This window comes from Hippocampus bargibanti, linkage group LG02 (assembly GCF_051943395.1).
Source record: "Hippocampus bargibanti isolate YZ-2025 linkage group LG02, ASM5194339v1, whole genome shotgun sequence".
NCBI lineage: Eukaryota > Metazoa > Chordata > Actinopteri > Syngnathiformes > Syngnathidae > Hippocampus > Hippocampus bargibanti.
In genome coordinates, this window is record NC_142735.1 from 3,871,242 (window position 1) to 3,889,600 (window position 18,359).

Here is an 18,359-nt window from a genome sequence, read left to right on the forward strand (position 1 = left end):
CGTGGCGCTCATTTTTTTTGTGTTGGCAAAGATAGGTGGAGTACATCATGTATGCAATCAATTTCTGGGATATCAGGCGCACCTTCTACGAATGACATACCTCGGCTAACAAACTTTTCACTTTACGAACATTAAATTCGCGAGAACATAATCTTGCATACAAACTAGTTTTTGACAGACGAAGCAAACCACACAGCGGTGGCTCCCTCTGAGTGCAGACGTGGTTTGTTATCATGTGTAGTACTTTTGCTATTATGGGACCGAAAAAGACCTCACCACAGGCTAGTGTTCAGCCGAAGAGGACACATAAGAAAATTACGGTCGAGCAGAAGATCATCGAGTAACACGAACAAGGTGTGTGTTTGTGTGACTTAGCGTCCCACTACCAGTATGCTAAGTCGAACATTGCTACGTGTGGCTAAGGGTGTTTCTGTGTTGTCTAAGCAACGGTCTCAGGCAATAGAGGAGGTTGAAAAACTGTTGATTTGGAATAACGAAAATAGGCTAGCGGGACAGTGAGTGAGGGTATTATCGCCAAGAAAGCACGGCAACTTCACTCGGATATCATCAAGAGGCAACTACATCGACCATCACAAAGGTAAATAAAACGACTATTATACAGTACAGTTTATTTCTTTAATTACAATCCAACGGCACATTTACTATATATAAAATATGGTATATTTTGTGTAGTTTTAAGGCTTATTTAGTAGAAAATTATGTTTTATGGAGACCTGGGAACTGATTATTCTCATTTTAATGGTTTCTTATTTGAAATAAATGTTCGGCAGACGAACTTTTCGCCTTACACACTTTCTGGGAACCAATTAACTTTGTAAGCTGAGGTATCACTGTATTTAAAATCATTTTCCATGCATAAGGTGCACCGCATTATAAGGGACACCTTCAATGAATGACATTTTAAAATGTTTTCCATACATGAGGCGCAGGTCAGCTTTTGCAAAAATCTTTTAGGTGCACCTAATAGTGCAGAAAATACGGTATTTTTTTTTTTTTTTTATAAAACATCACATGGATGAAGTCAAATGGAGCATTTCAAGATCCAAACAGCAGGCTCATGAGACACTCTAAAATAGGGATCGGGAACCTTTTTTGACTAAGAGCTGTAAAAGCAAAATACTTCGAAATGTTTTTCTGTGAGAACCAGCAACACACACACAAAATGTCAGAATGTATTATTTATACTAACTTTGTGATCATACCACCATTAATATGAATGGTTTTCCGTTCCTCATTATTGGTTAAAAAAAAAATCCAGCCAAACTATCGGAATGAAAGTCAACTTGCCGGGTCCATACGCAAAGTTACTGCTAGCTAGCCTGCACACAGCTCAGTAGCTTCCACACTTGCTTTCTGCTGTCTATTGCAGAAGTATATTGATGCTAACGTTAACATGGAGCTTGACAAAGTGCCACTGACATTCGACTGTTTCATCGATGATAAAGTTTCATTGCAAATTAGAATCACGGTAGATCCTGTTCTCTCCACAAAGGCCAGCCTGAAGTGTGCAATACTCTAGTGATGTGTCGTTTGTGAACTAACCGGCTCTTAGAGCCGGTTCGTTCTTTGAAGTGAACGACTGGACATAAACACAGGACTATAAACAAAGCCACATCTTCTTTTCCTTTCGGCTTTTCCCTTCAAGGGGTCGCCACAGCAAATCACTGTCCCCCATCTTTAGAGGTTTGATCCGCATGTTTGTTTTGGCCAAGCTTTTACGTCGGATGCCCTTCCTGACACAACCCTCTGTATTTATCCGGGCTTGGGACCGGAACAAGAAGACATATGTCCCTTTGTGGCTACAGAACAAGCAACTCGCTCAGTAAAAGGCTCCCAAACACAAAATGGTCATCGGTACAGCAACATTCAAAAAAGCCACATACATTTTGAATTTTATATATTGTATATTCTTTGCATTAGTAAATTCATTATAGATATTTCACATTATTTTTGGTAGGAAATTAATTGAAGCAAAACAAACAAACAAAAAAAAAAACGGAGGATTCTTTGAGAGCCGAAAGAGTCAATCTTTTGGTGAGCCAATCCAAAAGAATCGGGTGTCTATAAGTAGCCGTAATGCCCATCACTACAATACTCCTCGCCCGCTTATTCAAAAGGGGGAGTTTACCTGTTTTGACATCAACGGCCATCTAGTCAGTATCATCCAATCAAAATTGCGCTTTCAGCCAACTGCAGCCCAAACAGCTAATGAACAGCGAAAATACATACAGTATTTCATAGTTTTATCTGTGAGCCAGATGCAATCATCAAAAGAGCCATATATGGCTCGCGAGCCGTAGGTTCCCGACCCCTGCTCTAAGCAAATCTAAAAATAGTTCTGCCAAAAACAGGTCGACTTCTAACTAGCAACACACAGTTGTGTCAGGCTCCTCTGGCCGCTTTGCCACATGGAGCCTGACCCTTGTACCTTTGTGAGGAAAAAACTGAGATGCAGAGTGAATAGGGGGTGGGGGGATGATGGGTAACCTTTTGACTTGGGAGGACCGGCTCACTCAGTTTCTTTTTCCTGTCCTGGTGCCTCATTTGGTCGTCCATAGAAACTTTTAGCTGGGTGGATAGTATCCCTGGTTGTAGTTCCAGTTGTTTTGGTAGCCATAACTGTTGTAGTTTGGTTGCTGGCGGAAGGAAAAGCAAATTATTTACGCGACATTAGAAATCAGCTGAGATCCACTTTAGAGACGCAATTCATTCTAACCTGATACCAGTTGCTGTATCCGCCGTAGCCACCAGACTGGGCGTTACTATCCATGTTCATCGCTGGGGGAGGCGGTACAGTGACCGGGGCTTGGGGATCAGTGGGTGGGGTTTGTGCCGATGAGTCGTCTTTTGGGGCGTCATCATCGCTTTTGATCACCTTCCCTCGGTCTTCGTCTCTGTGGGGAACATAAGAAGAAGCGTGGTGGTGACCAGCGTACTGTGCTTCTTTATAATGAGGAAGGGCTGTGGAATCAGCAATTTTCAACCCAGAGACTGCAACTAAACAACTTTGGATTTAAACATTCAGTACAGCGTTAACAACCGTAGACTCTCTTCTTTTATCAGAAAAAAAAAGAGTTAATTCCTAAAGTATATAGGTTTGAAGTTATATGAGCTTGAAATGAGGGCGGCTGTCCAAAATACAATGCAATACATACATATTGGTTTATATAATTTATACATTAACAACAGCTGAAGCTGGAACAAATTGCCACCATGGAAAAAGGGAAAATGCTGCACCCTTGTGGAAAAGAAAACAAACATTGCCAGAAGCCATGGCTAGCGCTTTATCGGCACCCAAGCATGAAAAAACAAAACGGGAATGGCGCTCTTCTGCATATTTTCTATTCCCGAATAAATTTGCGAATGGCAGTGAATGAGTTAATAAAAATGAAGATGCTCGATAAAAGGCCTCTTCAAACACAAAATGGTTATCGGTACAGCAACGTTGAAATAAAGTAAAACTACTCACCATTTGATGACAATGCCCTGACCTTTCAGTGAAATGGGCATCTCTTTCCCCGAATCAATTATTCTTTTTGAGAATCGATTAATAAATTTGAGACCTACTTTAATTCAAAATTGTCGAAATCCTCAATTTCAGCCTCTCGACATTCTATTTTCTCTGATTTCTGCGGTTCTCAATCAGAGCGTGTGTGATTCCACTAAAATGTTTCGCGGGTGGGATTTTTGAAGATAACTTAAATCGATGTGTCCCAGCATTCGGAGGGTGGGATTGGAAATAATGAACAAAAAAGGATCAATTAATTAATCAAGGATCAATTGATGCATGTGTCGCTGCTTGGAATTGAAGCGGATTTACGTGGGAGAGGAGATGAAACAATATCTTTTCGTCAATGGATGCTACAACTTCGTGTTTGCTTTCAACAATTAGCTTGTAGCAGAAGTGCACCATTTCACCATGACGTCCCGGATCCATTGATGTAAAGGACGCTTTGATACTCTCCTTTTATTTTCTAGAACTGATTCATACAACAAAAAAGGTGCAGAAAGTACATGGAATGACTGTCTGTGTCTTTGTGTTGTCATATTTATTTTTTGGTTCATTTGTCTTCAAAATGGCGCCGTGAGAGTGGCTGCCTTTACAGCAGGTCCTGTATTTTGTTTTTCTACTTCTTTCTTTCCTTTCCTCCCATAACTTTGCTGCTGTGAGATGTAAATGTCTCCACTGCGAGACTAATAAAGGCTAATTTGGCAGATTCATTAATGATTATTGATTGCAAGAGAACTCTATAAACCGTTGGACCGGTGCATCCTGAAATTCCACACCTCTCTAATTTCCAGCAGTCTAAGTATTTAATGGTTGACTTCCTCTGTCTTATTACTCTATCCTTACCTGTTTTCTCCTTCTCGTTTTGTCCCGCCCAGCTCTTTTAGGAGTTTCTGGTGTTCTTCGTAAACAGACAGCACACTAAGTATGATACAGAGGCAGACTGTAAGCCATGACGACCATTAGGAATAAAAATAAAATCCCTTAAAAAAATGATGAGTGAGAATTGACCTCTTGACAGAGTTGCTGTACTCTTCCACAAACTGAAGGCAGCGCTGTGAGAGGATAAGTTTAGTGTGGGGCGCAATTGGCGCTGCCAGGGCTCGTGTCACACACTCATGTACAGCATCAGCCGAAGATGTATAGTTTGATGACTCCAACTCCAGCAGGTTCAGGTGCAACTTGTCATTACCCTGACAGGGAGAAGAACAATTGTAGAGCTCAGATATCATGTTTTCAGAGCACGACTGAGACTGGCTAGCGTTCTATAGGTCTTGCGCAAGTTAAGAGGCTAACCCGCATATTTTCCATTTGACAAATGTCGCTGCACATCACACAAATGCAACACAAAAAGTACTGTATATACACTATACACTTGACTAAAATAATCATAATCAGTGATAATCTTCATAATAATAATAATAATAATAATAATAATAATAATAATAATATTACATTTCTAAGCACCTTTCAAAACTCTCAAGGTCACTTTACAGTCACATGATACGTTTTTATTCTGCGGGTGAGCAGCGACAGCCACACGCGCCAGCGTTCACTCAACCCGGAAATAACTAAAATAGATATAAAGTTAGCTCGCTAGCTAATAGATAGCTAATAGATAGCCGGCGAGATAACCATCTAGCTAGATAGCCATATAGCTAATAGCTAGTTAGCTAGATCTAATGCAGGCTCTAAAAAGACCCGACTCAGTTGAAGTCCTGGACCCACAGAATATTAAGTTTTAGGACTACATAAACATTCAATAAAGCCTAAGAAACCTTAGACTCTCTTCTTTCATAAAAAAAAAAGAGTTAATTCCTAAATTATAAGCGTCTGCAGTTATGATTTTGAAATGAGGGCGGCTGTCCAAAAAACAGCCGAAGCTGGAACAAAGTGCTAACATGGAAAAAAAGGGAAATGCTGCTCCCCTTGTGGAAAAGAATTAACATTGCCATTGAGGCCATGGCCAGCGCTTTATCGGCACCCAAGCATTGAAAAACAAAAGCCGAACAAATTCGGGAATGGCGCTCAATGTCATATTTTGAATTCCCGAATAAATGTGAATGGTAGTGAATGAGTTTATTGTTGTATAACATTAGTCCATATAGATTAATAATCACTACAAAGGTTTGAGGAAGACATTTTTCTTCGACTTTTATGTATCATCGAAAATAGATTTGCGCTATTCCATGAATTGTTTCAGCTCTTAAAGCTGAAAAGTTCAGTAACTTACAGAACAAGTACTTGTCACTCACCGGACTGATCTCCAGTGCTTCCTGTAAAACGCTGCGAGCTCTACCGGGGTTTCTCCCAAGCTTCAGCAGCAGCCGAGCAAGCTTGACGGAGTAGAAGGCGTGCATGGTAGGCTTTTCTTTCGATTGGCTCACGGCCTCCTGGAGAAGAGCTTCCGCTTGCTCCAGTTTGCCCGCCCTCCTCTCTAAAGCGGCCCTGCGGAGACGAACTACGACCAATCCTGGCATGTTTTTATCCAGAGCCTCGAGTACCCGCCGAGCCTCAGCCAGGTCACCTGAGAGCCAAGATGAGACATGGTGAGAAAAGAGAGGACAAAGGAAAAAAAACAACAGTACTGAAAATGGACCAACGGGAGAAGTTAATGGGTTTTGCCGCATACCGTGTCTCTCCTCGAAGGTGGCCCTTCGCATGTGAAGATTCGGGCTGGAAGGCAGGTGAAGACAGGCTCGCTTGTAGACAGCCCGAATATCATCCACGCTGCGCGTCTCCAGGTATTGAACATACTGAACAAAAACACAAAGGGAAGGAAGTTTTATTGATATCGCACATTTCATACACATGATGAGGCTGGAACTACCAGGCAGGAGAACGAAAGGAAGGTTTAAAGAGGAGGTTTATGGATGTTGTCAAAGAGGACATGAAGGTGCAACAATGGCGCATGGGTGCGGCCCAGATGCATCCCTGCGCTTTGTAATACAGTGATACCTCAGCTTACGAAGGCTTTAGCTCACAAACCTTTCGCCTTACGAACATTAAGAATATAGTCTTGGCTGACAGTAGGTGGTAGACTAGTTTTCGTCAGCCTCTTTCTTTGAGTGCAGATGTGGTTTGTTATAGAATGGATACTTTTGCTATTATGGGACCGAAAAAGACTCATCCACATGCTAGTGTTAAGCCGAAGAGGACACAAAATAAAATTACAGTCAATCAGAAAAGGAGATCATCGAAAAACATGAATGAGGTGTGCGTTGGCGTGACTTAGCGTCCCAGTACCAGTACGCTAAGTCGACCATTGCTACGTGTGGCTAAGGGTGTTTCTGTGTTGTCTAAGCAACGGTCTCAGGCAACAGAAGAGGTTGAAAAACCTCTGTTGATTTTGATTAATGAAATGCAGCTAGCAGGGGACAGTGTGAGTGAGGGTATTATCGCCGAGAAAGCACGGCAAGTATCAAGGGGCAACTACATCCACAACCATCACAAAGGTAAATAAAACAACTACAGTACAGTATTATACAGTGTTTGTTGTTGTTAACTACAATACAATAGCACATTTATTATACATAAAATAAGGTATATTTGGTGTAGTTTTAAGGTTTATCTAATAGAAAATTATGTTTTATGGGGACCTGGGAACGGATTATTCTCGTTTTAATGGTTTCTTATGGGAAATAAATGTTTGGAAGACGAACTTTTCGCCTAACACACTTTCTGGGAACCAATTAAGTTTGTAAACTGAGGTATCACTGTATTGTTTTCTGGCTTGGTTTGGCATATTCTGTTGTCACCATGTGTTTGAAAAGTGAAACAAGTGACCAATCGCCATCCAAATTCAGAACCTCCCTGGGCTGAGGTTCCAAAAAAAAAAAACATCGAGAAAGAGCCCATTTTATAGAATGGATTTTAGTATTGATTCCTCTTAGAAATCAAGATGGTGCACCGAATGTTTTGGGAACTGAGTGTATTCATTCACTCACCCTAGTCCAGAATTCCTCATAGAGAGCACAGGTGATCAGACATCTCTCAAAGAGAACACGAACTCTGTGATCGTCAAGGGCGACATCTGTTTCCTCCATTCTTTGCTGCGGGCTCTCCGTGGTCTCGTTGATATCTGCGTCTGCACAAAGGCGCTAGTTTCAAAGAGGATGGTTCTGGTTTTACAGTTACAAGACAAGGCACGTGTTCGGGTATCACCTTTGCTACTGTGTACAGTGTCTTTGGTCAGTTGAGCGAGCTCCCAGTCCAGGTAGGAGTGCCAACCACGAAGCTGGATTTGATCAAGCGGCTTCACATGGAAATATGGACGTTTGATCTACATAAAAAAAATCGATACCAGACTATTTGAGCTCACTGAGACCATGTTTTTATCACTTTATTCCTGCTTCATGGTCAATGCGTATTTTTATAACAGGACTGACAGTTTTGAGTCTGTTTTGATTTGCACCGGGGAGTGTGGTAGCCATGTGAATTGGTGAGTGCTATCTGCATGCTAAATAATAGTATCAGTACAGTTGACAGTTGTTTTCTAGGACCCAGCTACGGTATCACTCTATGACACTCTTTGCCCGCTCCAGTAAGACAATAATCAAGGACATTAGTACAGAAATGTATTTTTAACAAAGAACAATCACATTGTACTTTATCAAAAGAATTAATACAGACGCTCCACAATTTCCGAACGAGATACGTTCCGAACTGAAGATGAATTTGTTCATAAGTTGCTTTAGTGCTATATGTTGTATGGAATGTATGTTTAAGGCTTATATCGGTATGTTTAAAGGATAACCGACGCCTCCGGACAAGTTGTGTCCATAATTTGTAAAATCACTTCAAATGACTTCTACTGAGCGTATTTTACAAAGATTCCGCGGCATATCGCGATATTTTATGTTTTAAGACTTGCGCTGAATATTCAGAAAGTTTTGTTTTCGAATTGACGACGATGCCTGACGTGATGTCACGTCTGGAACGCCTCTGACCGAAAAAGCGACACACAATGCATTTTTGCTTAATGGACACAGGTGGCGGTGCCTGACCTCTGCCATGATAGGTCTCTGCTCTAAGGTTGGGGGAGCAATACATTCTAGGACATATCCTAGACCAGGTATGGGCAAACTACGGCCCGCGGGCCACATACGGCCCGTTAGGCTTTTTAATCCGGCCCGCCGAACCTGCCCAAATTATAGTAAAAACAGCGTCTGAAACTCATGACAAAAAGTTAGCGGACAACAGGGCAGATAACTGAAAAGTTGCCTGCCCCATCTTTCACAACCTGAAGCACAATGAGACAACTAATCACATTAAAAACATTGTCACAAAGTATAACGTTTTCTTTTAAATCAAGAATGTACCTACTACAAATGCTACCTTGCTAATTTACGGTAAATGTGCATGGCTAGATTTTGCTGCAGTAGTCGATTGTCATTGTACGACGGTACACGTGTATTGTTTGCGCGTGAAGGCGAGGGCGTCAGTGAGGAGTTTGTTGAGCGCGCGGTCAGGACAAACCATCTATGATTTGACGGAATTTAACACAAGTAGGTATTATTGAGCTTGAATATTTCGTTGTGGAATAATATGTTTTGAATGTTGAAAGTGATTCCATTTTTCAATAAATGTTGATTTCTTTAACTTTGCCCCTTCAATGAAAACGTATTAAAAACAGACGCAATCTTGATGAATCACGTGCATATGTTATTTTAATCTATTTCCATTTCCTCCTCCAAGTATCTGCGAAATAGTATGTAAACGCCATATTCCTTGAGACAAATTTATTAACTGATCAGGGATATTTTTCACATTTGAAAGACAGTTAATAAATTGGGTTCTTACTGTGCTATGAGGTTTGTACACACTACATTTAAAGGACAATCGGCACCATTTTTTCGTGTTTCCCACTGACATTATAAAAACGTTTTATAGCGTCTATAATACCCAAAACAGGCAGGCTGATATTTTTAGTTAAATGAAAAACACCAATAAAAATGACTTCAAAATGAATCTGGAAATGGCCAGTTTCAGAAGGTCCCACCCCTTTGTTCGTGACGTCACGCCATGACGTCTTGCCTTGCTCGAGAATCAAAACAATGGCTTCAGATTCGGAGAAGTTGTTTTCTTGTTACTCATTCAGTTATGAATATGATTCAAATAGTTCTGAAGAGGAAAGCATAAATGTTTGCAATTGATTCAAGGAGTCCTCCTATATCAATTCGAGCCGCCAATGACAGCAATGTAGCACCCAGAAAATGCAGAAGATTGCTTAGAATATCTTGTTTTCTATCCTTTCACTCCCACCCCAACCCCATCCCTCTTCAATTGCTGCTGTGGACTGCAAATTTCCCCATTGCGGGACGAATAAAGGTATTCTGATTCTGATTCTGATTCTGAAGATTGCGCCCAAGCTCCGTTGGAAATGGGCTGATTTGTCAGCTGGGAATTTGTGTCAGCGAATATCAAATAGTTGTCTTGGTGCAACACACAACGATTCACCATGGCGTTATTTATGTGTTTTCCTTCTAATTTCGCCATCAACACGAAGTTTTCAGACCAAACAAAGTACCCAAAATGCATTGTGTGTCGCTTTCTCGGTCAGGGGCGGTCCAAACGTGACATCACATGGGGATCGTCATTAACTCGAAAACAAGACTTAGTGAATATTCAGCGCAAGTCTTAGAACGTAAACTATAGCTATATGCTGTGGAAAAATACGCTCAGTCAAAGTCATTTGAAGTGATTTTATAAATTATGGACATAACTTGTCGGGAGGCGTCGGTTGTCCTTTAATGCTTTAGGCTTAGTATTTCCGGCCCAAACACTCCCTCTAAATGCTCCTGGCCCGGCCCCTCTGTTAAATTTTAGAAGCCAATGCGGCCCGCGAGTCAAAAAGTTTGCCCACCCCTGTTCTAGACCATTAGAGGTCATCAGAGGTAACATTCTAGAACATGTACTTGAACATTAGGAGTCATCAGAGGTAACATTTTAGACCTGTTCTTGAACATTCGAGGTCATCAGAGGTAACTTATAGTACATGTTCTAGAACATTAGAGGTCACCTGAGGTACCATTCTAGATCTAGACAATGTTCTAGAACATTAGCGGTCATCGGAGGTAACGTTCTAGGACATTAGAGGTAATCAGAGGTAACATTGTAGAACATGTCCTAGAACATTAGAGGTCATCGGAGGTAACATTCTAGGACATGTACTTGAACATTAGAGGTCATCAGATGTGACATTCTAGAACATGTCTTAGAACATTAGGTGTTCTAGAGCATTAGACGTCATCGGAGGTAACATTCTAGGACATGTTCTAGAACATCCGGGGCCATCAGAGGTAACATTCTACTCCATGTTCTTGACTATTAGATGTCATCAGAGGAAACATTCTAGAACATGTACTTGAACATTAGAGGTCATCAGATGTGACATTCTAGAACATGTCTTCGAAAAATTAGGGGTCATCAGAGGTAACATTTTAGACATGTTCTTGAACATTAGAGGTCATCAGAGGTAACATTCTAGAACATGTTATAGGTCATTAGAGGGAATCAGACAGACCAAAAGAAGTAATCAGATTAGCTTCAGGGAATAGTCCACTGCTCTCCCAATCTTAGACCTATCAGAGCAGGGATATATATATATATATATATATATATATATATATATATATATATATATATATATATATATATATATATATATATATATAGGACCAGAGTCACCAGCACAACTTTAGATCGCTGACGAAGCTCTTCGGATGAGGAGCGAAACGTCTGACACGCTCAAAGAAGTACAGATAACAACTGAAGAAACCTTTTCATTGATCTTCAGGAACAATGGGCTTACCTATGAGTCAGGTTCCAATAAAGGTGTAAAAATCAAGATAACAGACCATGCATCACTCACAGTGTCTTCAAAGTCCCATCTCTTGCGAACTTCACTTTCATTCTTCTGGTAAATTTTATCCCGGCGAACCAACACCTGATCTCTTATCCTCTGCATCAGCTCCTCCTATGCAAAGTGAATGTGGACACAATCAAAGTCATTATGATCTCAGTTCAATGGGTTTTAAGTGTGACGTGATGAAAAAGTTCCTCACTGAGTCTGTGCCCTCAGGCGTGGCAGGTTCTTCCTCCCCGGGTGGCATCTCCTTTTCTTTCTCCTTGGCTTGTTCAGCACGCTCCACTTTCTGAGTCTCGCGACAAAAGGCCCTCACCTCCTCATACTCTTCCAGAGAAAGCACTTCTTTGGGCTCACTGCCGCTCAGATGGGCCTTGAACCTACGCCATGCAACAACAACAAAATTGATTTTTCTCAATCACGATTGTAAGCATCGATATGTCTTACTTTTCGTAGTGCGTGTTGTAGTGCTGGGTAGGAATTTGGAGGACTCGGTCTAGTACAGCTGTTGCATTTCTCAAGTTGCCTTGTTCCTTCTCCCATTCCACATACAGATCCCACAGCCGGTCTGAGTGGAAGTCCAGGCCTGCTGCTACAACCGCGTCCTCAAACACGCTGTAATTTGAAAATCAATATCAGGGAAGAAAAGGCAAATCCAAATAAAGGTACTGTGTTTTCCATGACAGCAGCAAAACATTTTTCCGTAATGAAAAGGTTTCTTCAGCCGTCATCTGCACTTCTTTGAAGGTGTCGGATGTTTTGCTTCCTCATCCGAAAAGCTTTGTCAGCGAACTAAAGTTTACCGGCACAACTTTATTAGTTTAGTTTTAGTTATCCTTTAAAGGACAACCGACACCATTTTTTTTGTTTCCCAACTGAGATCGGAAAAACGGTTCATCTAAACATTACCCAAACATACCCAAAACACGCAGGCTGCTATTTTTAGTCAAATGCAAAACACCAATAAAAATGACTTAAAGTGTCCTAAAACTGCCACAAAATGAGCTCAGAAGTGGCAAGATTCAGAAAGTCCCGCCCCCTTGTTCGTGACGTCACGCCAGGATACACAGTCACAAACTGCCCTGCTCGAGAATCAAAACAATGGCTTCAGAGTTCAGATTCGGAGAAGATGCTTTCTTGTTATTCATCCAGTTATGAATATGATTCAAATAGTTCTGAAGAGGAAAGCATAAATGTTTGAATCGATGAAAGAAGTCCTTCCGTATCAATTTGAGCTGTCTGGACTACAATGTAGCGTCCCAGAAAATGCACAAGATGGCGCACGAGCTCCGTTGGAAATGGGCTGATTTGTCTGCTGGGAATTTGTGTCAACTTAACACCTTCTTTATGCGTTTTACTGCAATCGGTAGTCTTGTTGCGACACACAACGATTCACCATTGTGTTATTTATGTCGTTTTCCTTCTAATTTTGCGATCAACACGGTTTTTTCTAATGAAAAAAAGGGCCCAAAATGCATTGGGTGTGGCTTTTTCGGTCAGGGGCGTTCCGAATGTGACGTCACTTCAGGCATCGTAATCAACTCGAAAACAAGACTTCCTGAATATTCAGCGCGAGTCTTAAAACGTAAAATATAGCTATATGTGGTGGAATCTTTGTAAAATGCGGTCAGTAGAAGTCATTTGAAGTGATTTTGAAAATTATGTACACAACTTGTCCGGGGGGCGTCGGTTGTCCTTTAACCCCTTATAAGAACCAAACCCTAACCTAATACATACATGATCCTCACCACATTTTATGAAATTAAAAGTACTAAATCAAAAACAACAGTAATTCTGAATGGACGCGTACCTGCGAACACGCTTGGGTGACTCGTGCTGGTTCATGTCCAGTGTTCCCAACAGGAGATTGATGTAGTGGATCCACAGATCAACACTCAAAGGGATTGACTGGAGGCCTTGAACACACACCTAACACAAAAAAAAAATCGAATTAGTACCATGGCTACACAACTTAGCCACACATACACGCATGCACACACGCACCTCCGCTGCTCTCTCATTATTCCCAGCACGACGCTCCAAATCAGCATATTTTTTCCAATAACCATAGCAGAGGGGATACCGTCCGAGGAAGGCCATTAGGGCTCTTTGGGATGCTGCATCATGGCCCTAACAAGAACCATGTGTTAACGTTCCATTACACTTGAAGGACAACCGACGCCTCCGGACAAATTGTGTCCATAATTTGTAAAATCACTTCAAATGACTTCTACTGAGCGAATTTTACAACGATTCCACGGCATATAGCTATATTTTACGTTTTAAGACTTGCACTGAATATTCAGGAAGTCTTGTTTTCGAGTTGAAGACGATGCCTGACGTCACGTCTGGAACGCCACTGACCGAGAAAGTGACACACACAATGCATTTTGCGGTAATTTATTTGGTCTGAAAACTTCGTGTTGATGGCGAAATTAAAAGGGAAAACACATCAATAACGCAATGGTGAATCGTTGTGTGTTGCACCAAGACTACTATTTGATACTAGTTGACACAAATTCCCAGCAGACAAATCAGCCCATTTCCAACGGAGCTTGGGCGCCATCTTGTGCATATTCGGGGACGCTACATATAAGTCCTGATGCCTCAAAATGACCCGTAAAGACTTCTTTAATCGATTGCAAACATTTATGCTTTCCTCTTCAGAAGTATTTGAATCATATTCATAACCGGATGAGTAACAAGAAAGCATTTTCTCCAAATCTGAAGCCATTGTTTTGATTCTAGAGCAAGGCAAGACATCCTGGCGTGACGTCACGAACAAGGGGGCCGGACCTTCTGAAACTGGCCATTTCCGGTTTCATTTTGAAGTCGTTTTTGGACACTTTAAGTCATTTTTATTGGTGTTTTTCATTTGACTAAAAATATCAGCCTGCGTGTTTTGGGTATTTTAGAAGCTATAAAACGTTTTTCCGATGACAGTTAGGAAACAAAAAAATGGTGTCGGTTGTCCTTTAATGCATATTCATGAATGCCTTCGGTCTTTGAGACCCAGACTGATATTAATCAACAATGTTTTTTTATTATTATTTAAACCTTAAGCTCTCACCTCTTGCTCACAGTATTGCAACAGGTCAGTCCAACTGGTGAAGTCTTGAGAGTTTTGATGTGCAGCATTCCACAGACGTTCAAAGTCTTCTGGCAAATCCCCAGCCTCATCTTCTGTGGTTGGAGGGAGTGAAATGGAAGCAGGGTCTGCATGCGCAAAGGTCACAGTTGCATTAACGGCCGCGTCTGTGTAGCCCAAAACTCATTTTTTTGGTGTGGGCCACATTGTAGTCACGGTTTCCTCCCGAGGGCCATGATGAATTTGGGGAAAGCATTAGAATGTTTCATCTCCTCCACATATTACAAACATAACACACAACAAATTAATGAATAACTAGTTTTCAAATCTGAAGTCAAGAATGATAACTGTTATTCTTCTTGTGGTTTACATACGACAGTTTGAAATTTTAGTTTGGACTTTGGCAAGCATCATGGTAGTTGTGTTAAGTTCATCCTGTCTACTTGATATCTAATTTACAACAGATTCTTTTCTTACAGTGTTTTTTTAGGTGTTCAATTATCTTACATGTTTTGGCGTGTTTCAGAGTGTCACTCTGACGAAGGCGGAAGTATACGCCGAAACATGTAAGGCAATTGAACACCTAAAAAACACTGTAAGAAAATAATCTGTTGTAAATTAAGCATCATGGTACTTGACATGCTCGATTTGGTTTCGCGGGCAGAATAAAATAATATTCACTGCAATGGCTGCCAACCTCAAACCGGACTACAACTCCCCCCCTGATGAACTTGTTTCCCAATACAACATGGACCTTGCACACATGCTCAACACCCTTGCTCCTGTTAAATCCCGGTCAGTCCAATTCACTCGATCCGCCCCTTGGTTCACCGCCCAACTCCGCTCCACCAAGGCGAAAACTCGGCAGCTGGAAAGACTTTACAGAAAGACCGGCCTCACCACCCACCAGGACATGTACACAGCTCACCTCACCCACTACAAGGACTCTATCACACGCGCAAAATCGGAATACTATTCTGGACTGATTGATGCTAACAGTGGGAATTCACGGACTCTGTTTTCCCTATACAACAAAATCATTCAACCCCCTATCTCTCTCCCCCCACACTTTCACTCCTCAGACACCTGCAACGCACTACTTCTGTTTTTCACTGAAAAGATCAACAAGATCCACCAGCACCTCGGCTCCTCTGTATCCCCCCCTCCCCCAACCTTCCTACTCCCTATCAACTGCTGTCGTCTTTTGAACTCCCTCATCCCTCCTTACTTTCTGACCTCATCACCAAGTCCAAGAATTCCACCTGTCAACTTGACCCCCTCCCTACTGTCCTCATCAAATCTCCTCCCTTTTATTTCAGCTATTATTCACTCCTCACTGCCCACTGGAATTGTTCCTGTCCCTCTTAAAACCGCAGCTGTAACACCAATCCTGAAAAAACTTGGTTCAGATCCCAATGATTTCAATAACCTACGTCCAATTTCGCATCTTCCATTTATCGCTAAAATTCTCGAAAAAAACGTCGCCTGTCAACTCCACTCTCACCTCACTCACAATAACCTCTACGAACAATTCCAGTCTGGTTTCCGTCCCCGCCACAGCACTGAATCAGCCCTCATAAAAATCACGAACGACCTTCTCATAGCAGCAGATACCGGCTCCCTCTCTATTCTCATCCTTCTTGATCTATCTGCGGCCTTTGACACCATTTCTCACCCCATCCTGCTCAACCGACTCTCCACTCTAGGCGTGACACACACCCCACTCAGTTGGTTTCACTCCTACCTCACTGGCCGCTCACAGTTTATCCAAATTACCTCATTCACTTCACGGTCCTCCCCTGTGTCTTCTGGTGTGCCCCAAGGTTCTGTCCTGGGGCCCCTTCTCTTTATTATATACCTTCTTCCCCTTGGTGATATCTTCCGCAAATTTGGAATTCATTTTCACTGCTTCGCGGATGACACCCAGCTCTACCTCTCCAGTAAACCCGACGCCTCTCTTCCACCTGCATCCCTTACACTTTGCCTCTCAGAAATCAAATCCTGGTTTTCTCATAACTTTCTCAAACTAAACAGCGAAAAAACTGAACTTCTCCTTGTCGGTACAAAATCCACCCTTCACAAAGCAAACAGTTTCTCTCTCACCATTGACAATTCTACCGTGTCCCCCGCCCTTCAGGTTAAGAGCCTGGGTGTCATCCTTGATAGCACACTATCTTTTCACTCCCACATAAATAACATAACCCGGTCTGCATATTTTCACCTCCGCAATATCAATCGTCTCCGTCCCTCTCTCACCCCTCACACCACTGCTATCCTCGTCCACAGTCTCGTCACCTCCCGTATCGATTATTGTAATTCACTTCTTTTCGGGGTCAATCAAAAATGTCTCCATAAACTCCAACTAGTCCAAAATTCCTCAGCCCGGATCATCACAAAAACCCCCTCATTTCACCACATCACTCCTGTCCTCCAACAGCTCCACTAGCTCCCTGTTAAACTCCGTATTGAATTCAAGATACTTCTGTTTACATTTAAAGCCATCCATAACCTTGCCCCCCCCTATCTGTCTGACCTAATTCAAATCTCCGTTCCGACTCGGGCCCTCAGATCCTCTTCCTCCCTCCACCTCTACACGCCCTCTGCCCGTCTCACAACGATGGGGTGCAGAGCTTTCAGCCGCTCCGCTCCTAAACTCTGGAACTCACTTCCACTCAACATCCGCAACATTGACTCCCTCCCTACTTTCAAATCTCACCTGAAAACCCATCTCTTTAAACTTGCTTACATGGTCTAATTTATTATCCTGTTTTATTATTTATTGCTTTATGCATGATTTTACTGTTTTGTGTGTTGTCTTTGTTGTAAAGTGTCCTTGAGTGTTCAGAAAGGCGCTTGTAAATTAAATGTATTATTATTATTATTAATATGACGGGACAGATTTTGCCTTGTCGTCTAACCATTCTCATCTGAAATCTTTGCAAGAGGTAGTGTGGGCCTTAGCAGCCTCCATTGCTCAAGAAAAGCGTCACAATAAATGGTAACATTTCATTTTTCCATCAACTTTATGTCTCTATTAGGTATCTGTTACTTTATTAGTTATTCAATTTCAAAACACATCAGCTTTAACCCGAGATGGAAAATAAGTCTATTGTGGCGGACAATAATACACAAGGAACACATATTTAAATATGTTGACCGCCCCCTCACTAACATGTTAAATTTGCGAGATACATAATTCAGAGCGAAGCAGAATGATTCCTCTCACTTGAGACCTCTGTAAAGAATTCATGGTAAACATAATCGTGATAACAAGCAAAAACCAAATGTAGCACTCTGTGTGAGGAGTTCATTAAAGTTAAGTCTTATTCCAATTGCCCATGAATGCATTTGAACCCAAGTTAGCCTAGCTTGCGCTCGTCACGGTTTTCTTCAAACCAAGCATCTCTTTCGCAGACGTTTCGCGTGTGGTCATGCAGAATAAACCATCGTTTCTAACATCACTTTGTGACTAGGATTCAGGTTTCTTCAAGGTACCTGATAGCTCTCCAAGCTTTTCTTTGCCGCTCCTCTCGCCTTCCGTCGCCATAATAGCAAGCCTTGCTCCTGCGTCATTAAATCGCGCCGCTGAAACGCACCTTGGAATGACGTCACCACGTACACCACGAATGTTGCAGGTAAAAATACCGAACAGTAAAAACTTCAGTCAAACGAAGGAACTTTAACTTAACTTTATGTGCAAAAAGTAAATACCTAAAAATATATAGTAAAGTACACACTTGGTAATATGTACTTCGTTCCTTCGCACCACTGCTCCCGGGTTTAAGTAACCTATCACGTGACCTAGAAGCGCGCCGACAAGAGCGACAAATTATCGACAATCCAATTTTTCAAAATAACATATTTTAGATTCCAAA

At 41.8% G+C, this 18,359-nt stretch overlaps 1 protein-coding gene across 1 annotated transcript; it reads right to left on the reverse strand.

Annotated features, from left to right (window-relative positions):
* Positions 1-2,116: 2,116 nt before the first annotated feature.
* Positions 2,117-18,122, reverse strand: LOC148901230 (pre-mRNA-processing factor 39). Its single transcript, XM_089021058.1, has 15 exons — positions 17,980-18,122; positions 14,467-14,612; positions 13,401-13,526; positions 13,207-13,325; positions 11,844-12,011; positions 11,596-11,776; positions 11,403-11,507; positions 7,694-7,811; positions 7,477-7,616; positions 6,162-6,285; positions 5,785-6,056; positions 4,541-4,722; positions 4,376-4,450; positions 2,738-2,915; positions 2,117-2,657 (listed from the first exon to the last, which is right to left on the reverse strand). The coding sequence occupies exons 1-15, from the start codon at positions 18,029-18,031 to the stop codon at positions 2,586-2,588; spliced, it is 2,058 nt and encodes a 685-aa protein (XP_088877184.1). The 5' UTR covers positions 18,032-18,122; the 3' UTR covers positions 2,117-2,585.
* Positions 18,123-18,359: the final 237 nt, after the last annotated feature.

Bases quoted from the DNA above. Each gene is read 5' to 3' on its own strand.
- LOC148901230 (XM_089021058.1), bottom strand. From the start codon at position 18,031: ATGGCGACGGAAGGCGAGAGGAGCGGCAAAGAAAAGCTTGGAGAGCTA. The intron at 13,527-14,466 runs GTGAGAGCTTAA...GGTTCTTGTTAG, and splicing joins TGCAATACTGTGAGCAAGAG to GGCCATGATGCAGCATCCCA. The intron at 6,286-7,476 runs GTGAGTGAATGA...GTTTTTGTTCAG, and splicing joins ATGAGGAATTCTGGACTAGG to TATGTTCAATACCTGGAGAC.